The 24,235-nt window shown below is 45.4% G+C and overlaps 1 protein-coding gene across 1 annotated transcript; it reads right to left on the bottom strand.

Moving 5' to 3' along the window:
- Positions 1-6,834: 6,834 nt before the first annotated feature.
- On the bottom strand, positions 6,835-23,356 carry CD300LD (CD300 molecule like family member d). The gene is made up of 4 exons (XM_008011868.3): positions 23,317-23,356; positions 17,715-18,053; positions 10,874-10,967; positions 6,835-8,577 (listed from the first exon to the last, which is right to left on the bottom strand). Exons 1-4 carry the CDS (start codon positions 23,354-23,356, stop codon positions 8,466-8,468), a joined length of 585 nt encoding a protein of 194 aa, XP_008010059.3. The 3' UTR covers positions 6,835-8,465.
- Between the last annotated feature and the right edge of the window lie 879 nt (positions 23,357-24,235).

The following is a 24,235-nucleotide window of genomic DNA, read 5'->3' as shown; positions in this document are numbered from 1 at the left end:
TGATGTGGGCCATGCAGCACAGTGAAGAAGGTTCTGGCCATAAGCTGGGAGCCCTGACTCAGAATTTAGGGTCTACTATTCACTAGTTATATGACTTCAGGCAAATCAGCAAAAGTCTCTTAGCTTCAGTCTCCTCATCTGTGAAACAGGAATAAAAATATTCACCCTGCTCAGTACCAGGAGTTGAGCAGAGGCGTTTGAAGGTAGTGGCATCCCTCTGAGAAACCTTCCTCTTTTGATCTTCTACATACCATGCAGTCTGTATATTTAAATCCTGCACACCCATCCCAACACCCCTGCCAGGTCACTTTTAAATAAGATGACTGGAGCTGGAAAGACAAACTAAACTGTCGTGATGGGAAGTGAGGAGGTCAGGAGTTGAACCCAGGTCTTCAGTGGGGTCCCACCTCTGGCTTTCATGATGCAAGGTAGGGATTGCAACACCCAGGCAGGGGTGAGATGGGTGGAGAGATGGCAAGTGGAAGAGGCCTCCCTCTAAGTCTTATTTCATTCAATATCTATTTGCAGAACAGCAGGAAGTATCTTCAGGGGAAGTTAACAACACAACAAAGCCTGCTTCTGGGTGTCTGCTACAGATTGATGAGTTCCCCCAAAATTCATATGTTGAAGCCGTACCTCGTAATGTGGTGATACTTAGGACATGAGCCTATGGAAGGTAATTAGGGTTAGATGAGGTCATGAGGATCGGGCACTCGTCATGGGATTAGTGCCCTTATCAGAAGAGGAAGAAAGACCTTACCCTCTTTCTTAGTCCATTTAGGCTGCTATTTTAAAATACCACAGACTGGGTGGGTTATGAACAACAGAAATGTATTACTTACAATTCGGGAGGCTGGAAAGTCCAAGATCAAAGTGCTAGCAGATTCAGTGCCTGTTGAGGGCTCACCTTCTGGTTCATAAAGAGTACTTTTTTTGCTGTGTCTTCACACAGTGGAAGGGGCGAGACAGCTCTCTGGGGTCTCTTTTACAAGGGCACTAATCCTATTCATAAGGGCTCCATTCCCACAACTGAATTATCCCCAAGGATCCACCTCCTAATACCATCACACTGGGGATAGGCTTCAACACATGAATCCTGGAGAAATGCAGACACTCAGACCATAGCACTCTCTCTGCCATACGAGGATACAGAAAGATGGCAGCCATCTGCAAGTCCGGAAGAGAGTCCTCACCAGACACCAAATCTACCAACATCTTGATCTTGACTTTTCAGCCTCCAGAACTATAATAAATAAAGGTCCCTTGTTTATAAACCACTCGGTTTATGGTATTTTGTTACAGCAGCCTGAGCTGACTGAGACAACGTCCTGGTGTCTGTCCCAGTGCTTCACTGTTCTGGCTTTTCAGCATGAGTCACTTGTGCTCCTTCTCCCTGGAGGAGCCCTGTCTGGGGCAAGACCTTTGCAGAAACAGTGAGGCTTCTTGTCACTTTCCTCATTTGGGAATCAGGGATTTGGATGACGATTGGATTCCACCAACTAAGGTGTCTCTGAGGCCATTTGAAAGGCCCAGTTAGACAGAGGTTATCCTCCATGGCTCTTAGCCATTGCTGTTGGCAAACAAGGATTAGAAGAAACAGGAGACTTTCATGAAGCAGAGTTCCAGGGTATGTTTTCTAGCTTCCCGGGTGATAAGAGGCAGTGAGAGCAGTGACAACTTCTTCATCTGACTTCCATTAGGAAGATTCCTTGGATTGCAGCTTCATAAAATTATTCTCTAGCTTCCTGGATATGGAAGGCAGTTGCTTGGCAGATACCAAGACTTCATGCTCCCTGTGTGACCCTAGGGGCCTCAAAAGTAGGCTGCTTTGGGTGTGAGGGAGGAGGGAGGGACAATCTTAGGAGCTACTTCTTCAGCCCTTTCCACAATATTATAAGCACCTAATTCCCTGAGTACCTTCCAGCTCAAAATGCCTAGAGTGGGCACTAGACCTGAGTAGATACATACTCTTGGAAGGACCCAATCCCAGCAATACAGTTGTTACCAACTAAGATAAAGGAAACCCACATTATACAGCTCCTCCTGTCGCTGGGTCAAGGGAGAGCGGGCAGGCAGGAGGGTCATCTTACAACCTCATGCCATGTGTTCTCATTCCATCCAGCAGGTGACTTGTGCCAGACATTGCTATACGAGGAGACGCACTGGTGAACAAGACTGACACCCTGCAGGCTCCTGATGGATACTAGAGGCTCTGGTTCCAATGTGAGCAGAGTGAACACTTCAACACAGTTTTCTTTTTGGTAGATGGACCAGGAAACCAGAGGAGCTCTCTGTTACTCCATAAGGACTGTGGTTCTCAATGATAATCAATGGCTGTGGTTCTCAATAATGACCAAAATCCAGCAGCAATGCATTATAATCAATGGTAGAACACTGTTGCATTTTGGTCATTCCTTGAAACTCATTTGCTTGGTACTCAGTTCTGCTACAAGTGCAGGGATGCATGCAGGAGAAATGTTAACTCAGCAGGCTTAGGTTGTCCAAACTCTGCATCTTCCCAAAAAAGGCTTAGCCCTTGCTTTGCTCCTGGGAGATAAGCTCTAAACCCTTGGAACATCCTGCCTGGTTAGAGTGTCTTTGTTTATCTGGGAGCTTTGACGCCACGCTGGATAGCTCATGTTAACAATGTGATTACGGCGGGGGCTTCTAGCCATGCTAGATGGTTGACGCCGTCAATGTAATTCCTGGGTGGGTGGGGGAACTCTGAGCTATGTAGTTTTAGTTTCATCTCTGGAGACTTAGGCACTGAGGTCAGTTCTACAGGTGTTCCATGACTATATGACTGACCCCAGTGAACTCTCTGGATACCAAGGCTTGGGCGAGCATCCCTGGTTGGAGCACTTCGTGTGTGTTGTGACACATTGTTGCTAGGATGGGAGAATTAAACATTGTCTGCAAAATCCCACTGGGAGAGGACAGCTGGCAGCTTGCACCATGCACTTTTTACCTTTGCTGGTTTTAATCCATATCCTTTCAGTGTAATAAACCATAATCATGAGCATAACAGCTTTTCTGAGTTCTGAGTCCTTCTAGTGTAGCCGAGTCCAAAGCTCAGACTGCTTGCCAAGCAACAGCCAGTAAGTCGAGAGACAAGCTATTGGAGCAAGGAAGATGACTTTACAAGCCAGCAAACCAAGGAGATGGTGGACTCATGTCCTAAAGAACAGTCTTAAAAGGCATGAATCTCAAGCTTCTTTTTATATTGGGGAAGGCAGAACAAGGAGGAGGTTGAGCCAGGAAATGACAGGTGACAACAGACATCTGGGCCTCAGTTGAGGAGGTTGCATTACCTTCTTTGTCCTTGGTCAGGTCATGATGCTCCTATAAATCTTTAGCATAACACTGTTACTGCGTGTATGTCTGTCTTATTGCTTCAGGGGTGTTGCAAAGGGACTATTATTATCCTTGTTTTAAAGTTAAACTATAGTGAGGAGCAGTGGCTCATACCTGTAATCCCAGCACTTTGGGAGGCCAAGGCAGGCAGATCACCTGAGGTCAGGAGTTCAAGACCAGCCTGGCCAATATGGTGAAACCCCGACTCTACTAAAAATACAAAAGTTAGCCAGATGTGGTAGTGGGCACCTGTATTCCCAGCTAGTCAGGAGACTGAGGCAGGAGAATTGCTTGAACTCAGGAGGCAGAGGTTGCAGTGAGCCAAGATCACACCACTGCATTCCAGCCTGAGCAACAGAGTGAGACTCTGTCTCAAAAAAAAAAAAAAAAAAAAAAAAAAAAAGGTAAACTAGACACTAAATTCCTCCCACAGTTAGTTTGGGTTATATGCTAAAAGACATTGCAGGGTAGGGGTGTGGTCAGGAGCAAAATGGAGTTAGTTATTCTAGACCTCCTTTTCATGGTTATGCTTGTGAATCATTAAACCTGGGAGTGGTCTTGGGTACCCCCAACAAGAGATGGAAAGTTTAACTGAATTTTAGCACAATATGATAACAGAGGGGAGAGCCAGCTGTTGTGATGATAGGGAAGTAGCATAAGGTACCATCAAGCTAGCTTCCAATGAAAGAGTGTTTACCTGGGAGTACTAGGTCCCACAGGTATAGGAAGGACATGGCAAATGAGGTGAGAAATTCTACTCAAATAGTGGCCAGGCACAGTGGTTCATGCCTGTAATCATTGCACTTTGGGAGGCCAACGTGGACCAATCACCTGAGGTCAGGAGTTCAAGACCAGACTTGCCAACATGATGAAACCCAGTCTCTAATAAAAATACAAAAAATTAGTCAGGCATGGTGGCACACATCTGTAATCCCAGCTACTCAGGAGGCTGAGGCAGGAGAATCACTTGAACCCGGGAGGCGGAGGTTGCGGTGAGCCAAGATCGTGCTACTACACTCCAGTCTGGGCGACAGTGAGACTCCATCTCAAAAAAAAAAAAAAGAAAGAAAAAGAAAAAAGAAAGAAAAGAAAAAGAAAAGAAATTCTACTCAAATAGTGATCTTGTTGGGAAGATGACCAAGTTAATTCAGTTATAGAGGTCAACATCATATATCTTTCATTTCATTAGACTTGCCAACATCTTTCCAAGGAAATTGTTTTTGGATTTGTCATGGATATTCGATTTTGCTTTATTTGTTTGCTATCATTTTTGTAATTAGTTTCTGCTACACTAGACCCTTTATCCATCAATACCACAGTGTTTATTCAAATACATTCCCACTACTTGTCTATGAATGTTATTGATTATTGAGTATTGATTAGAGAAAGAAAGAATCTCTTATATGGGTAGCAGGAACAGAAAAGTTAGCTTATAGAAAGAATTAAATCAGTAAATTTAGATACAATTGTGCAAATTAGCTAGTCTTGACAGGAAAGAGAAACCCTGGGAGATTCGACAAAACAAGAAAGGAAAATGGCAGAATGAGAATCGATTTGTGTTCTTTCAACCATAAGAATGAGGATGTTGATCTGGTTAACTTCCTCTTGCTAGTAGGTCTGGGGAGAAATTGGAAAGACAAAGATTGAGATCGTGAAGGGCAAGAATAAGACAAGTAAAGCACAGTCACGTTGAGCTGCTGGTTTTGGTGACCTATGGCTCCCCGGCGACTATGATTGGAGTCTGAAGCTGAGAAGTCATGAGGCTAAATGTCCTGATTGTCTTGCCCAGCTGCTTAGGCCTTGCTGCTTGGAAGGAGACAGCAGAAACCAGGAACCTGAGACTGAGATAAAGCAGATGCTTTCTCTCCTGGTGCTCTGGGAAGGGAGTTTGAAGTAATCTAGGCACTTGCTGCTTGTGCCTTCATCTTGGCGGGTAGAATCACCTTGAATGGAGGTAGAACACGTGTATCTGCCAAACTGTGATTCTCTAAGGGCAAGGATTACGTCTCTGTTTTTGTTTGTTTGTTTGTTTTGAGACAGAGTCTTGCTCTGTCGCCCAGGCTGGAGGGCAGTGGCATGATCTCGGCTCACTGCAAGCTCCACCTCCCGGGTTCACGCCATTCTCCTGCCCTCATGCCTCAGCCTCCGGAGTAGCTGGGACTACAGGTACCTGCCACCACTCCCAGCTGATTTTTTTTTTTTTTTTTTTTTTTTTTGTACTTTTAGTAGAGACGGGTTTTCACGTGTTAGCCAGGATGGTCTTGATCTCCTGACCTCATGATCTGCCCACCTTGGCCTCCCAAAGTGCTGGGATTACAGGCGTGAGCCACCGCGCCCGGCCCCCAAAAGGAAACTCTTGATTTGACCTCCTGCAAACTCCCAGCCTGATTCTTTTCTCATCACAGTAAATTACACCCATGGTCCCCTTTTTCTCAGGTCAAACTCCAGTCACCTGGACAACATCCTTGGCTCATCCTTTTGCTTACGCCCCAGCCATTGTGTTACCCCAAGACCCTCAGATCTGTCCACTTTTCTCCATTGCCCTCCCACCCCCCTCTTTCTCCCTGATTACCACAGGCCTTCCCTCTTGAACAGGGACAAGAGCTCCCCAGTCTGACTCTTGTCCCTGTTCACTTTGGCTAGACTGCACTTTTAAAAACAGTTACCAGAGGTGGGGCGGGTGGATCACCTGAGGTCAGGAGTTCGAGACTAGCCTGACCAAATATGTTGAAACCCTGTCTCTGCTAAAAATACAAAAATTAATTGGGCATGGTGGCATGAGTCCCAGCTACTCAGGAAGCTGAAGCAGGAGAATTGCTTGAAGCTGGGATGCGGAGGTTGCAGTGAGCCGAGATTGTGCCACTGCACTCCCACCTGGACGATGGAACAAGGCTCCATCTCAAAAACAAACAAACAAAAAAACCCAAATATCATCAATACAAACACCACCATACCGACAATATTAGTACGGGTAAGGGGATGGTGGGAAAAGAGGAAGATACAGAAGTCCTCATCTTTTGCTGCAGAAAGTCAATAGAAAGATTCAATATGTTGTTGAAAACGAGATGCAAACATGGGCGCTCAGAGAATGTTATGAGTTGGTGGGATGTCCACGCTGGATGGGGACTGGGGGCAGCGCTGGTCAGAGCCTGGGCAGCAGACAGGACATGGGTCAGCCCAGAGAGGAACGGCAGAGCTCATGAAGGGTGAGGTTGGGGGTGGGGGAGTCTGGAAAATAACCGTGATTTCATCATTTTCTAGCCAAGTGATCCTTTATCTTTGAGCCTGTAGACTGCCTTCACGGCATTTACCCAGGTCTTTTTCTTTATTTCGGTGATACCCATACTTGAACAGTGCCTGGTACTTAGTGGATGTTTAATAAATGTTTTTGTTTATTTTTTATTTATTTTTATTTATTTATTTATTTATTTTTATTATTTTTTTTTTTTTTGAGACGGAGTCTGGCTCTGTCACCCAGGCTGGAGTGCAGTGGTGCAATCTCGACTCACTGCAACCTCCACCTCCCAGGCTCAAGAGATTCTCATGTCTCAGCCTCCCACGTAGCTGGGATTATAGGTGTGCACCACCATACCCAGCTAATTTTTGTACTTTTAGTAGAGATGGGGTTTCACCATGTTGGCCAGGTTGGTCTCGAGCTCCTGGCCTCAAGTGATCCACCCACCTTGGCCTCCCAAAGTGCTGGATTATAGGAGTGAGCCACCACGCCTGGCCTTTTCGAATGAATGACGGTGGGGAGTGAATAAGAGTCTCACTTGGGTACAGAGATTGACCTGACAGAGGGCAGCTGGGTGATCCTGGTTCATGTTCCCAGAAGGGAATTTCTGTTATTTAACCTCTGTCCTAACCACCAGATGGTCCCTCTGGGCAGGGGGCTCAGTAATTAGAGTCCAAGACTGAGCACCACCCCGGGGACCCAGGCAGGCGGTACTGAAGACCCTGCCAGCCCCAGCTCACAGTTCTAGCTCTGGCATCTAGTTTATGGATTATGTCACAGTCCTCAAAATGTATGGGCGATCTCCCCATATACCTCAAATTGAGAGTAGCAGCCAACTGTAATGCTCTTAAAAGAGGTAAGAAAACGTAACAATCGACACAAATAGAAAGTGTTACAGTGACGAAAGGAGGCTGTGATGTCCCAACATCTTCAGTCATGCTCGTCCAGGAAGCTCCCGACTTCCCTTCCTCACAAGTGGCAGGAAAGCAGCGGGCACGGCAGCCTGGAAACCTCTGCTCTCTTCTGTACTCGTCTTTCCTTAAGTTGGCCCATTACCAGAGTTTGGTTCCGTTTTTCTGCTTTCATGGGTTTAGGATTTTGAAACCCATTATTGACTGGAGCCTTGAACCCCACGGAATGCAAAGACAGGTCCGTTAACATTGCAGGTGGCTCACAGACTTGAGATCACGAACATCCACTGTGGCACAGGCGCCTCAGGGGAAAATGCATTCTTCTTGTGTTTTCTTCTGTGTTGGAGGCCTCAGAAGGAAGAAGGGCTCTGTCGGGCCCTAGGGACTGTGCAGAGAAGGGAATAGCCCCAGGTGGCACAGCTGCAGGAGATAAGGGACTAGGGGGCTGTTCCCTGAAGCTGGGGCCAGCACTGCCTCTAGAACCAGTCACTTCTCCAAAGAAATGTTGTTTCTCTGCCAGGTGTGGTGGCTCACACCTGTAATCCCAGCACTTTGGGAGGCCAAAGCAGGCAGATCTCTTGAGGTCAGGAGTTCGAGACCAGCCTGGACAACATGGTGGAAGCCTGTCTCTACAAAAACAATTTTAAAATTAGCTGGGTGTGGCAGCATGTGCCTGTAACCCCAGCTACTCTGAAGGCTGAGGCAGGAGGATCGCTTGAGCCTGGAGGGGAAAGTTACAGTAAACAGAGATCACACCATTGCACTCCAGCCTGGGTGACAGAGCAAGACCCTATCTCTAGAAAGAAAATTAAAAAAGAAAAGAAATTTTAAAACAAGAAAGAAAAGAAGAGAAAAGAGAAAAGAAAAGAAAAGAAAAGGTTCTTTCTTCTGTGGGAGGGCCCTTCTCCCTGGACAGGATGTCAGTGGGCATCGGGTTTCTCATCATCGGTCTGATTCTTCCTCCCTCAAGACCTTCTTTGTGGCCTGTTCACCCAGAGGACGGCCCCCAGCATGCCCAGGAGCAGAGGCAGCTCCAGGAGGAGCAGGAACAGGAAGTGGGTGCTGCTGAGTAGGGACCTGTGGGAACATGGTGACAGGAAATGAGCTGCGTCCTGGGTCAGAGGTCTCAGGTCTTCTCAACTCTATGCCCAGATTCTGGCTTCCAATGTCTATGTGAGGGCAAGCCTGGAACCCCAGCCAGGACAGCCCCCTTGGCGGTGCATGGTCATGCTGCTCACCAGCGAGGCCTCCAGTCCTCCCTACACCCCCAGTCAACTCAGCCTGGCATTCAAGGTCCTGTCTGCCAACTCCCATCCGGCCTTTTTGGCTGGTCTCCCGTAACTCCTCCTCACCTATCTGAAAGGGGTTTAGCATTCCCTGTCTCTTCTTACCTCGGCTTCTGCTGCATTCTGCACCCAGAGGGCCTCCCCACCCTCATCGCTACCTGTGCAAATGCTACCCACCTTTCAGGTGTCAGATCTGACGTCTTATCCTTGAAGGCCTTGGAGGTTGACCTTACTCTGACCCTCTGCCTGTGGACCAGCACCTGACCCTGGGGTTCCTTATGTTCCCTGTTACTTTCTATGGGTGTGTAAGGCCCGGAACTCTATTGACCATCAATTCCACCCCCTCACCATCCTCCACCCACTTCCCAGGGTCTTGACCTCCCAACTTGTTTCTTTCACCTCAGCGCAACTTGAGGCCACTCTCAGCTCACAGATACATTTTAAAAATCAGACCAGGAGTGGTGGCTAGCACTTGTAATCCCAGCACTTTGGGAGGCCAAAGCAGGCGGATTGCTTGAACCCAAGAGTTCAGGACCAGCCTGGGCAACCTAGTGAGGCCCCATCTCTGGAAAAAAAAAAAAAAAGAAAGAAAAGAAAGAAAGAAGGGAAGGAGGGAAGGAAGGAAGGAAGGAAGGAAGGAAGGAAGGAAGGAAGGAAGGAAGGAAGGAAGGAGAAAGAAGGAAGAAGGAAGAAAGAAGGAAGGAAGGAAAGGAAGGAAGGAAGGAAGGAAGGAAGGAAGGAAGGAAGAAAGAAAGAAAGAAAGAAAGAAAGAAAGAAAGAAAGAAAGAAAGAAAGAAAGAAAGAAAGAGAAAAATCAAAATTATATCCAACCCCAGAATGCTGGATGAGCCCTCAGATAGGACTGAGGGTATTTGGGGGAGATGGAGGAGGGACTATACAGCAGGCCACAGGTCCAAATGCCCCCAAAGGTCCTTCCCAGCTTCTTCACTCTTGGGGCTCTCCCACTACACCTCTGGAGTCCCTTGTCCTCTGTCCCCGACAGCTAAAATCCCATCAGTTTGCACAAAAGCATGGAGGAGGAAAAAAACAAAAAAGAAACAGTCAAGGAGTCCTAAAGCCAGCTCCGCTGGTGGAGCTCTGCAGACACATTCGCAGAACTCAAGATCGAGTGAATGAAAAAAAAAAAAAAACAGAGTTGAACTGCAGAGGGAACTGGCAGGCCTTGAGTTCCAGGAGGAATGAGCCAGAAACACAGGCCTCTGCGCTGCGCTCTAGCAGGGGCAGGAGGGTCTGTGGTTTGGGCTTCAGCCTTGACCTGGGGGACTTGACCACAGCAGGCCGTGATGGAACCCAATAGCTAGCTCACAGGTGCCGACCTCTGGGGACTCCTCTGGACACCTCCAAGGTTGGTGAGCATCAGACTAATCCTCCAGACCCCTCTTCCAGCTTGGGAGGGTGAGAACGCTGAACTTCCAGCTTCCCCCTTTCCCTCTAGCATTTTCCACTCCCCTACTCTGGTGCCTGGGGAGAGGGAGGCTGGAACAATATTTGTTCTTAGGCAGAAACCAGGAGCAGATGACAGAGGTGTCTCTCCTAACCCACTAGAGATCAAACCTCGATATGCCCTCTTGACCCCAGGAGGCGGGTAGGGCATGTTCAGGCCCCTCTCCTGCCACCCTTAGTCGTGTGGTGGCTCATGCCTATGTTGCAGAGTTTGCCTTCATGTTGCCAACACTTACATGGGAAATCTTATTTTCCTCAAAGGTAAACCGAGGTTGGGGCAGCCCACCTGAGGTTTGCAGTGACTTTACTGACACAAAGATGCAACAGCGGGGGCCTATGGGGGTTTCAGCCTGAGTACCCCCAGAAGACAGGGTTATCAGAGTTAACAAATAAAAGCATAGAATCCTCAGTTAAATTTGAAGTTCAGATAAACAACATATGCTTTTTTAGTATAAGTATAGCCCATGAAATAGTTGGGATATACTTATGCTAAAAAATGTTTTGTTGTTTGTCTGAACTTGCAGTTTAACTGGGCATGCTGTTGCTGTATCTGGCAAACCGTGTTAGAGGAGAGGCCATGGGGCCAGACCTGTGGGAAAGTGGTGGGACCTGGCTCCACCTACCTGGTGAAGGGGCTGCTGGTCTTCTGGGTGGCTGCAGGTGTGAAAGCCAGGCTTGCTGTTGCAGTTGTCCATTCCAGGGCTGGAGTTTGTGTGTCTAAACATACAAAGCAGAACACGGTTCACCCCTTCCATGGATGGCCCAGCTCTGGCTGTGGCCCTAAGACTTTTCCACCTAGGAATTAAGGAGCCTCTGCCTTGGGGTCCAAGACTCTCTGGTAAGCATCCAAAATATTACATGAATTATTTTCTAAAGAGAAGTTACTGAAGTATTACCATGTGAGAAATTCTGAGGAGCAGACTAAGGAGGGAAATTGCAATCACCAGTTGCATGGCACAGCTTAGCACACTCGACAGCGTTCCGCTCTCCTAGGGCTAGGCTAGCTCTTTTCTGAGTCTCAGCCGCAGCCGAGGTGAACTCCTTACGGCCTGTTCTGTAGTGATTCGGCCGCTGGGCTTGTGGCCCCCTCGCTGAGCCACCTCTGGGGATCCCGGGATTCCTGGCTCTCTGCAGCCAGGCCCAGCGCCCTCCACCTCCGCTCTTCCCTCTCTGGCCCTTTCCTGTCTTCCAGCAGCTTTGAGATCTCACCCTCCCTATCCCCGTTGAAGTCTGGCTATATTAGATGCATCCCAGCCTCCACTGTGTGCCAGTTCCTGCTGCACCACACCCTACTCACTCTGACGGTGTGTGGTGAGTTTTGATATTCAAAGTTTGCTTCTGGAGCAATCTAAAAATAAGAGATCATAGCATCACATTTGTCTTTTTTAAATATCATTTTCCTGTGATTAAATCAAGGTATAACTCACACGTAATAAACTGTAAATATTTAAAGAGAACAATATGTTAAACTGATGTATGTGTATACCTGGTAACACCACCACTGTGGTCAGGACTGTGAGCATATTCATAATCCCCAAGACCGCCCTCCTCCTTACTCTGTCCCCAGGTGTTAGGGATTGAACTGTGGTCCCCTAAAAATTATATGTTGATACCCTAGTCTCCAGTACCTCAAAATGTGACTGTATTTGGAGCTAAAACCTTTCAAGAGGCAATTAAAATGAGTCTGTTAGGGTAAGTCCTAATGCCATCTGACTGGTGTCCTTCTCTGAAGAGGAGATGAGGACACGTGGGGAGACACCAGGGCGTGCGAGCACAGAGGGGCAACCTCAGGAAGGGGTAGCAAGAAGGCAGCCACCTGCAAGCCAGGGAGGGAGGCTTCAGGCTCAACTGAACCTGCTAACATCTTGCTCTTGGACTTCCAGCCTCCAGAACTATGAGAAATACATTTCTGTTGTTTATGCCACCCAGTCTGTGGTATTTTGTTGTGACAGCCTTAGCTAAGGGATGATAGCACTGATCCATTTTCTCTTACTATCAATGAGTTTGCATTTTGCAGAATCTAAGATAAATGGAATCCTACAGTGTAAATCAAGTTTTTGAGCTGGTTTCTTTTATTCAGCATAACTATGTTATCATTGGTATATCAGTAGAATGTTTTCTTGTATCGCAAGTTGTATTCTATTGTATGGGTAGTTCACTTTTTTTGTTGTTGTTTGTTTTATTGTTGTTTTGTTTTGAGACAGAGTCTCTCTCTGTCGCTCAGGCTGCAGTGCCATGGCATGACCTTGGCTCACTGCAACCTCCGCCTCCCAGGTTCAAGCAATTCTCTGCCTCAGCCTCCCAAGTAGCTGGGACTACAGGTGAGTGCCATCACAGCCAGCTAGTTTTTTTTTAATTTTTAGTAGAGACAGGGTTTTGTCATGTTGTCCAGGCTGGTCTCAAACTCCTGGCCTCAAGCGATCCACCTGCCTCGGCCCCCCAAAGTGCTGGGATTATAGGTGTGAGCCACCACGCCCAGCCCATATTTCACATGTTTAAAAAAAATTCCCCTCACTTGAATTGTTTCCAGTTTTTTGCTATTACAAATAAAGCTACTATGAATGTTCACATACAAGTCTCTGTGTGAACATAAAACTTTCTATCATTTTGACTAAATATGGAAGAGCTGAGGGGCTGGATCATCTCTGGAAGACATACGTTCCATGTCTGAAGAAACTGCAAACTCTTTTCCCAGGTGGTTGTATCATGTGCATTTCCACCTGCAGGGTGCGAGGCTCCAGGTGCTCCAGTGTGTCTCCAACACTTGGTGTCAAGGTCACTAATGTTAACTTTGGTTACAGGCTGAAAGAATAAGAGTCATGACCAACTCAGTATATCACTGGAGGCTATGTGAACAAACAGAAAACTGTTCTTTTGAAAGCAAGATGTTGGAAAACTAGCAACTGCATCTGCTGCCAGAAGGGGCACTGAGGGCAGTCACACTCAAAGTGCAGTGTTCCTTGTGATTATCTATATGAACACCTGAAAACTGTTGTACAAAGAAAGTAATCATGTGAACCTGTGATAAATCAAGCAGCTGACCAACCGTTACCTCTCCCTCCCTGCTCTTTCTACCTAATAAATACGAAGGGCTGTAGAAGCTCAGGGCCCTTGTTCACTAGAAGCAAGGAGCTCCCTGACCCCTTCTTTCAAAACAGATCTCTTTGTCTTTGTCTTCATTTCTGCATTCGTCCCCGTTTGTTCAATCTTGTATCAACCAACAGCAACAAGTGGTGGCCGGGACAGGAACGTGAGCAAAGAAAGTCTGCTGGAGCAGAGAAAGAGAAACTGACAAGACAAATGAGAAACCTCGGCACAAGTCAGCCAGCAGCCAATATAAGGTCAGTGCCCTAGAGAGGTACTGGGAATGGGAAGCTCTCTGAATCAGGGTAACATGGGGCAGAATTTGTCTACTGAGGTGCAACATTACGTGCATTTGCTTAAAGTTTTACTTAAACAATCTGGTGCTCAGGTTAGTTCTCAGACATTAACTAAGATGCTGAAGAAGCGCTGGGTGCAGTGGCTCATGCCTGTAATCCCAGCACTTTGGGAGGCCGAGGTGGGCAGATCACGAGATCAGGAGATCGAGACCATCCTGGTTAACACGGTGAAACCCCGTGTCTACTAAAAATACAAAAAATTAGCCAGGTGTGGTGGCGGGTGCCTGTAGTCCCAGCTACTCGGGAGGCTAAGGCAGGAGAATGGCGTGAACCCAGGAGGCGGAGCTTGCAGTGAGCCGAGATCACGCCACTGCACTCCAGCCTGGGTGACAGAGAGAGACTCTATCTCCAAAAAACAAAAAAAGATGCTCAAGAAGGTCACTATACATAACCCATGGTTTCCACACAGACAGGCAGTCTCGATGTAGAAATTTGGGACAGAGTAGGAGAAGGATTAAAACGGGCTCACCAAAAAGGTCTTAAAGTTGATTCTTCTGTTTTTTCTGCTTGGAGTTTTATCCACACTGTCCTCCTGCCATTATCTCCTTCTTATTCTGCTAGACAGCAGAAGTCATATTCTGAGTCTAAAAATCTGAAAGAATCTTTTGTCTCACCCACAGTACCAATTAAAAATAATAAACAGCAGGAGGATGAAAATTGGCCTGTGTCGCCCCCTCCAGTAGCAGAAACATCTGTACCACCTCCTTCAGTAGCAGAAATAGAGACCCCAGTACAAAGAATTTTACGCTCTGCTGCCATAGCTGGAGAGCCCTTAGGACCTTGCGCTTTTCCCATTTCCGTAAGGCCCAATCCAAATAATCTGCAGCAGTTTATTCATGAACACACCCCACTACAGTTTAAGTTGCTGAAGGAATTGAAAGCTAGTGTAGTTAATAATGGAGTACAAAGCCCATTTACTTTAGGATTGCTAGAATCTATATTTGACGCTATGCGCCTTCCACATCAAATGCTTGATGTAAAGCATTTGGCTCGCACTTGTTTGTCTGCTAGTGCATACCTGACATGGAATTTAAATTGGCAAGAACTGTGTGCAGACCAGGCTAGACAGAATCGTGCTGCTGGACACAGAGACATTACAGAGGATATGTTGTTAGATAATGGTCCTTATTCAGATCTGGAACATCAAATGGCACTCGCAGACGCTGCTTACAAGCGGTGTGCCTTGGCTGCTAAACGTGCCTGGGCCACAATTCCTGAGGAAGGGGTCCCACCCAGTACAATCTTTTTTACATATCATGCAAGGGTGGCTTATGCATATTTTCTTGCAAGATTACGAGAGGCAGTGAAGCATCAGATTCCTCATACTGTGGCTGCAGAAATGCTAACCTTAACTCTAGCTTTTGAGAATGCAAATGCAGATTGTAGATGTGCACTGGCACCTGAGAGATGTACAAAAAACTTGGGAAATTTTCTCGAAGCTTGTCGAGATGTGGGAACTGAGCTTTATCACTCTACAATGTTGCCTCAAGCAACGGCTAATTTAGTAGTGGACAAATCTAAAAAGGGCCAAGGGGCGAATCCTAAAATGGAAAAATGTTATAATTGTGGAAAAATCGGACACTTCAAAAAAGAACACCGTCAGACCTCTGGGCAGAAGGGATTTTTTTTTTTTTTTTTTTTTTTTTTTGAAACGGAGTCTCGCTCTGCCGCCCAGGCTGGAGTGGAGTGGAGTGATCTCGGCTCACTGCAAGCCCCGCCTCCCGGGTTCCCGCCATTCTCCTGCCTCAGCCTCCCGAGTAACTGGGACTACAAGCGCCGCCACCACGCCCGGCTAATTTTTTGTATTTTTAGTAGACACGGGGCAGAAGGGATCTTATAATGCAGTTCCCTGCACCCCCCAACAGAAAAAAACGCGAGGATTTTGCTATCACTGCAATAAAGGAAATCATTGGGCTAGTCAATGCCACTCAAAATTTCATCAGAATGGCACCCCTTGTGGGGAAACGAGAAGGAGACCTGGACCCGGGCCCCACAAACAATGGAGGCATTCCCCATCCAGCCCACAGCCCCGTCTCAGGGATGGGCTCCCGGAGGCACATTGATTCCCTCTCCCCAGGACATTGATTCCCTCTCCCCAGGAACACCCTGAAGTGCAGGATTCGATCTCCCAGAGAACAGGTGTAACGTTAGTGGGAGGAGACAAACCCACCAAACTTCCCACTGGTATTTGGGGACCTTTGCCAACAGGATATATGGGATTAATTTTGGGTAAAAGCTGTCTTAATTTACAGGGCATTACTATAGTCCCAGGAGTTATGGATTCTGATTATGAAGGAGAAATTCAAGTAGTGGTAATGTCACAAGATCTTTGGGGTTTTGAACCAGGAGAATATATTGCTCAGCTACTGCTTATTTCCTGCAAGTTACACCCTTCTCCACGGAGGTCGGGAGTTCGAGACCAGCCTGTCCAACATGGAGAAACCCCATCTCTACTAACAATACAAAATTAGCCAGGCGTAGTGGTGCATGCCTATAATCCCAGCTACTCAGGAGGCTGAGGCAAGAGAATCTCTTGAACCCAGGAGGTGGAAGTTGTGGTGAGCCGAGATCTTGCCATTGCACTCCAGCCTGCAGCCTGGGCAACAAGAACGAAACTCCATCTCAAAAAAAAAAAAAAAAAAAAAAAAAAAAAAGAATTGATATTATCTGGTCCTGAACTCACCAAAGGGCCATCTGAGCCTGACATTTTCTTTGTGAAAAGACTGCAAATGACAAATTCTATTTCATTAATAGATACAGAGCTATTCTAGTTATCTATTTCTTCTTGTGACTGGTAGTTTGCACCTTTCAAGGATGTTTTTCCATTTCATTTAACTTGTTGAATATATTGGCATAAAAGTTGTTTACGACACATATTCCTTTATTATTCTTTTAGTAGCTGTAAAATCTGTTGTCATGCTACCTCTCTCATTTCTGATGTTAATAATTGACGTCTTCTCTCTTGTTTTTCCTAATCAGTCTAGCTAGAAGTTTAACAGTGTTTTTGATGTTCTCACAATGATGTGAGATGTATCTCATTTCATTTTTTTCCCCATTACTTTTGTTTGTGATTTCATTAATTTTTCACTGTGGTCTTAATATTATCTGTGTTCTGGTCTTTGCTTTAAGTTTACTTTGATCTTTTTTTTCCCCTTGTTTCTTAAGCTAAGGCCATTGACTTGAGGCCCTTCTCCTTTTCTGACACAGGCACTTAGTGCTATAAAGAAGTTCCAAGAAGGCACTGGCAGGGACTGGGATCTCTGGTTGCCAGGGAAGGGGGTCCCTTTGGCCCATGGGCTGAAACTGGAACCATCACCCTGTCATCTGTGGGCAACAGACTCGGACACTGAGCTGTTCAGAGAAAAACAAAATGTGCCTAGAAAGGCTTAATCCCATCCTGGAGGCAGCCCTGGGAGCCATGGGGGCATTGAAGAGATCCCCTCAATCCCAAGCGGTCCTTCAGGGTCCTGTGAGACCTGTCTTAGTCTACTTTTTCTTGGTTATAACAGAATATCTGGAATTGAGTAATATATAAAGAAAAGGAATTTCTTTCTTACAGTTATGAAGGCTAAGATGTCCGAGGTTGAGGAGCCACATCTTGGGAGGGCCTTCTTGATGGTAGGGACTCTGCAGAGTCCCAAGGTGGTTCAAGGCATCTCGTGGTGATGGAACTGAGTGTGCTAGGTCAGGTCTGTCTGCCTTTTCTTATAAAGCCACCAGTTCCATTCCCATGATAACCCATTCATTCTTTAATCCACGAATGGATTAATTCATTCATGGAAACTCTACCCCCATGACCCAGTCACCTTTTAAAGGCCTCGTCTCTCAATACTGCCACATTGGGGATTAAGTTTCAACACGAGTTTTTGGGAGGACAAATATTCAAACCATAGCAAGACCTCAGGACTCAGCCACCCTCTGTCACAGGTGACTCTGAGTGACAGTTAATTTACTCAAGTGGGACCTCAGGGACCAGGACAGAGCAGGACCTGAGAGACACACACGTATATACACTTCCTCTTACCTGGCTTAATGGTCACTTGAACGTTGACCCCAAGATCAATTCCAGTTTTCTGAATCCCACACCAATAACTGTCAGCATCATCTCTTTTAAGATTCTCCATGGTCACGGTGAATAAGCAGTTTTTCTGATTGTCCCTGATGGACACCCGATTCTTCTTTACCTCCTGCTCTGATCCATTTGTTTGAACAAGGATGTTACAGCCATTCCAATCAGCTCCTCGACACCACCACTTCAAGTAAGTTTCCCAGCCTGAGCCGTAAGCACACTGCACAGTCAACGAGCCCCACTCCAAGCCATTCACTGTTGTTGGACCAGTGATTTCAGTGGCAATGGAATAGCCTGGAAAACACAAATTCATGTGCCGTCACCTCCCACCCCAAGGGCAGGGCCACAGCCTCCTGCATTGGGAGTACTGGCCAAATCCAACTGCCTCATAACAGTCAAGGAAGGAATACATTTTCCACAAGACAAATCTTTGTCCTTCAAAATTCCACTGGGTCAAAGTCACCAGGAAAATCACTGAAGAGCACAATTGCAGATCCCCAACGAAACACAAATGTTGACACTGAGCAATAATAGCTTCCTGCAGTTCACCCCTCTCCCTCTCCCTATGGCCAACAAATCATTATATTCCAAGGAACGCCCTTTTGCAACCATCTTTGTGTTATACTGGTCTGATGGGGAGGAAATTGCAGAAGACCCTTTTCCAGGAGAATGATTGCTGCCTTGACGCTTGGCTATTCCTGGTGATTCTGATGGTTTCTGGTGGCTCTGCTGTAGTTAATCACCCTGAATGAATCCCTTTGAAATTGACCAAATAGTGATACCAACCGGTCTGTATGTGCTATGGGATCCACATCACACAGATCTCCATTTCGCCATACATTGTTATAAATTCCAGTTCCAAAATTCCTAGGAAAAGCTAACTTAGATAAACGCAAGTAAAGGTTAGGTATAAACAGAGCGGCACCCATTCCACACTCTCCTGCATCTTATTAGTTCTTCTCTAAACATAATGGACATGATTCAAGTCAGCTAAAGGGTGAGGAATGGGGCATACCTAATTAGCTCCACTTTTCAAACAATTTGCTCCAGGACAAGACTAGTCTGCATGAACTTGTCAGCCTAATCTTTCACTTGAAAACAATTCAAAACAGTGGAAATACCTTAAGTGAGACCTTTGTCAGAAAATCTTTAAATTCAACTGACCTAAAGGGAGACCCAGCTAAAGAAACGATTGATTTTGATTATGTATGCACTGGTAATAAAGCGTAGCTGTGATTACTGCAGCATAAACTTGAGATCGAACTAGAAGCACATTGGAGCACTTGAAGAAGCCCTGGGAGCAATTCCCACGGAAGGAGAGAAGTTGTCTCTGAAACGCCAAGAGACACCCAAGGTCATGGTTAAGAGCTCAGGCTGTGCCAGAGGGCTTGGGTTTGAATCCTGGCTCTACCACTTACAAGTTTTGTGAACCTGGGCAAATTAACCTCTCTGTGTGATATGGTTTGGCTGTGTCCTCACCCAAATCTCATCTTGAATTGTAGCTCCCATAATTCCCACGTGTTGTTGGGGGGACCCGGTGGGAGATAATTGAATCATGGGGTGGTTTTCCCCACACTGTTCTCGTGGTAGTGAATACATCTCACGAGATCTGATGGTTATATAAAGGGAAACCCCTTTTGCTTGGCTTTTATTCTCTCTCTTGCCTGCTGCCATGTAAGACGTGCCTTTCACCTTCCACCATGACTGTGAAGCTTCCCCAGTCATGTGGAACTGTGAGTCCATTAAACCTCTTTTTCTTTATAATTTACCCAACCTCGGGTATGTCTTTATCAACAGCGTGAAAATGGACTAACACACTGTGCCTTCGTTTCCTGTAAGTGGGACTAATAATGGCATCTACCTCTATGTTACTGTATTATGTTTGTTATTATTATTATTACCCCTGGAGGAATGAAAACTTTAGACTTCATTGGAATGTCTTGAAAAACCAGGGTTCACCATGGTAGGAGTGGAAGACAGTTTCACCACAAACAGGCAGAGCTGCACAACCCGAGGAATTCCTGGAACAGAAATTGGACTCCATGCCCAAATCTGCTTTCTACGGCATCCGAAGGGAACTAAGAAACTACACACGACCTCCTGGGGAAAGATGGGTTTGGGGGCTTCATTTATTCACTCTGAAAAAAGTTCTGCATCAGAATGGAAAGACAACAATTAAGGTAAATATTTAAAGAAAAAATACATCTGGAAGTTATATAGGAAATAAGAGCTGGGTGTGGTAGCTCACACCTATAATCTCAGCACTTTGGGAGGCTGAGGCAGGAGAATCACTTGAGCCTTGGGGCTTGAAAGCAGACCTGGAAACATAGCGAGACTAAATAAATAAATAAATAAATAAATATTAACTGGGTGTCACACCGCATGCCTGTAGTCCTAGCTACCTTAGTCAGTAGGCTGAGGTGGGAGGATGACTTGAGCCTGGGAGGTCAAGGCTGCAATGGACCCTGATCCCAGCACTGTACTCCAGACTGGGTGACCAAGCAAACTCTGTCTCAGAAGGAAGGAAAGGAAGGAGAATATATCTGAAAATTGTTTACAGAAAATAAATTTGAAGCCAAGCATGGTGGCTCACACCTATAATCCCAGCACTTCGGGAGGCCAAAGTGGGAGGATCACTTGAGCCCAGGAGTTTGAGACCAGCCTGGGGATTTAAGTGAGTCCTCATCTCTACAAATAATAATAATAATCAACTTTAAAAGAAAATAAATTTGAGATTGGAAGGAAAAATTTTCTTACAAAACTAGATCTGAGTATAGATAATATAAGAAGCACATAGATTTGTTACATTTTAACAGAAATGAAAACACTGCATATCAAAATTTGTTGACATGACAGCCAAAGTTGTACTCAAATATAAATCCTTGGAAAAAAATGTTTGATGATTCCTCAAAAAGTTAAACATAGAGTTAACAAAGGATTCAGCATTTATACCCCTAGATATATACCCAAGAGAACTGAAAACATATCTCCACACAAAACCATGCTATGAAAATTCATAACATTATTACTAACAATTTTTAAAAGGTAGAAACAACCCTAAGGTTCATTAACAAATGAGTGGAGAAACCAAATGTGGTATATCCACTGTGAAATATCATGCAGCCATGAAAAAGAATGAAGCTCTTATTTGTGCTACAACACTGAGGGACATTGAAACATCATGCTAAGTGAAAGAAGCCAGACATGAACAGTCACATGTTGTATGATTCCATTCATATGAAATGTCCAGAACAGGCAGACTCCTAGAGACAAGAGAGTAGATTAGTGGATGCCAAGGGCTGGGGAAGGGGTTAACTGCTAATGTGTATGGGGTTTCTTTTTGAGGTGAGGAAAATGTTCTGGAATTAGATAGAGGTGATCTTTGTACAACTTTGTGAATGTACCAAAAGCCACTGAGTTACACACTTTGAGTAAATTTTATGGTGTATGAATTATATCTCAATTGGACAAAACTAAATTCTTAGTCTTAACATAATTTAATTAATTTAGAAAGAAAAATAATCACAATCTTTCATTTATTAAAGATAGCAAGTGCTAATCCCAAGGAAATAAGAAGAAATTATACCTATAAGAAATGAATAATTAGATAATAAAATCAGTTAACGTTAACCAACCAGATCTCAAAACTGACTAGTTCAATGTAGGAGAAAAGAGGATGTGGGAAAAGGAGAAGCAACAATAACGTGGAAAATCTTGTGGCACATGTAATCAAAATGAGCACCGTCATTCCTCGATATCCAGAGGGAATTGGTTCCAGGACCCTGTGGCTATGAAAATCTACAGATGCTCAAGTCCTTGATATAAAATGCCATGATATTTACATATAACCTACACACATCCTCCCATACACTTTAAATCTCTCTAGATTATTTATAATTCTAATGCAATGTAATTGCTATGTCATACATAGTTGTTAGACTGTACTGTTTAGGGAATAATGAAAAGAAAAAGTCTGTACATGTTCAGTGCAGGTAGAGGGCTTTCTTTTCCAAATATTTTCCACCTGTAGTTGGTTAAATTGACAGATGAGGAACCCATGGATATATATGTAGGGCTGACTGTGTATTACAACATGTATTAAAATTTTAAATTATAAAAGGATGCTTTATAACTACAGAACTTTATGCTAATATATACTCAATAATATTGTTAGCTTTCTTGGTGGGGGGGGGGTGGAAATGATATAATTTATTCAAAAACAAGCCAAAAAAACCCTGAATAGATAATAATCATGTGGGGGTGGGCGGAAATACAAGCTATTCAAAGAATTTACCCTAGGTCAAGGCTTTGTTGTCAGATAACCTTATAGGTAATTTTTCAAGATTCTAAGGGAAAAAAATCCTTTATTTTCTAATTCCAGAGCATTAAAAAATGGAAATCTGGCCGGGCACCATGGCTCACACCTGTAATCCCAGTACTTTGGGAGGCCAAGGTGGGTGGATCACGAGGTCAAGGAGCCCAGACCAGGCAGGCCAACATGGTGAAACCCCGTCTCTACTAAAAATACAAAAAGTTAGCTGGGCATGGTGGTGCACACCTGTAATCCCAGCTACTTGGGAGGCTGAGGCAGGAGAATTGCTTGAACCTGGGAGGCAGAGGTTGCAGTGAGCCGAGATTGCGCCACCGCACTCCAGCCTGCGCTACAGAGCAAGACTCCTTCTCAGATAATGATTACGCACTGTCTCACTGCCTCTCTTCCTCCTTATACTCTGAGCTCTTTACAGGAAGTCTCTCAGCTGTGGCTAAGAACCAGTCAAGACCATGTATGGAGGCGTCTAAACCATCCAGATGCTTGAGTCCGCCATGACTGACTGAGTGGGTCTGAGCCGGAACCCGAGTATCCGTGCTCTTTAAAAGTTCTTCAAGAATGGACTCATTCATTAGTTCCTTCCTTCATTCATATCTGTTCATTCATCTGTTTATATAGAAGGGTCAGGGTTGAGAACCCTAAGGTTCATGGAAGTGAGTCCTCATCTCTACAAATAATAATAGTAATAATAATCAACTTTAAAAGAAAATAAATTTGAGATTGGAAGGAAACATTTTCTTACAAAGCTTGATCTGAGTATAGATCATATGAGAAGCACATAGATTTGTTACATTTTAACAGAAATGAAAACACTGCATATCAAAAGTTGTTGACATGACAGCCAAAGCTGTACTCAAATACAAATACTTGGAAAAAAAGTTTGATGATTCCTCAAAAAGTTAAACATAGAGTTAACATAGGATTCAGTAATTATACCCTTAGATATATACCCAAGAGAACTGAAAACATATCTCCACACAAAACCGTGCTATGAAAGTTCCAACAAGAAGCTATTCCTGTTTTGTTTTGTCTTTGTTTGTTTCTGCAGCATCTAACACAGAACCTGTCAGATAACAAAAAATCGACTGCTATTTAATGAATACGGGCATGGATGGATGAATTGGCGCTGTCATTTTCCCTGGCGTGTCTCCTTCCTAAGAACAGAGTGTCTCTGTCTCCAGCCCAGCCTCGGTCATTCCAGCACCTTAAAGCTCCAGCCACACTCACCTGCGAGGATAAGAAGCAGCAGAGCCTGGGACAGCCACATGGTACTGTCTCCTCTCCTCTCCTCAGTGATCACAGGTGTCTGGTGCCCTTCAGACATTTGAATCCAAGCTCGGAAGTCAATGCTGCAAACCTACCCGAATCTCCTTCAAGTTTCTTGCTCACTTCCTATTATGTCTGTGGTTACTTCTCTATTTTACATATCAGGAGAAAAGAGGTGTCATTCTTTGCTATGGTACAGTGTGTGTTGCAAGGTGTGCCCAGACTTTTGTGCATGTAGGAAAGAAAATGGGTCCAGGCCTGGTCAGGTTTGCACGGGAGCGCATGTGGGAGCCAAGGAGCAGGAGGAGCCAGGAGGAACCCAGGCATTGAGGAGCTATGGGATCTACTGCCAGGAGGAGAGGACAGACAAGGCTGGCCATGAGGAGTGCGGGGAGAGGAGCAGTTTGGGAAGCCCACAGTGCACAGGACTCACACCCAGCCTTGCTGGAGAAAGCCCATGCCCCAGGCTCCTTCCAGGCAGTCCCACTGTAGGACATCTCATTGCCTCTTCCTGCTCTGGGCTGTCTGACCCACTGCCCCCACACCTAGACCGTTTCCTCTAGGGTCTTGAGTCACTCTGAAGCCACTGTGAAGCCAAGGCCGGGCTCAGTGGGGAAGGTCAGGAATGAAGTTGCCTTTTCTCATTAGCTTCCTCTTGCCCTGATTTCATCCTCTCCATCCCTGCACACTTTCCCCTGGCTGCTGTTGGAAACTACTTGTTCTGCTGATGCCCAATCGGACTTTCCCAGTCTCTCCCCACTTTCTTCAGACGGTCCCTTCCCTCTTTCTCTGTCACCTTCTCCCTCTCCCTTTCTTTCCTGAATCGATTCATTTTGTCTCTCGTTTTATATTTTCCATATCTGTGGGCTTTGTTGTACAT

Source organism: Chlorocebus sabaeus, chromosome 16, assembly GCF_047675955.1.
Source record: "Chlorocebus sabaeus isolate Y175 chromosome 16, mChlSab1.0.hap1, whole genome shotgun sequence".
In the NCBI taxonomy this organism is placed as follows: Eukaryota; Metazoa; Chordata; class Mammalia; order Primates; family Cercopithecidae; genus Chlorocebus; species Chlorocebus sabaeus.
This window is presented reverse-complemented; position numbering and strand designations above follow the sequence as displayed.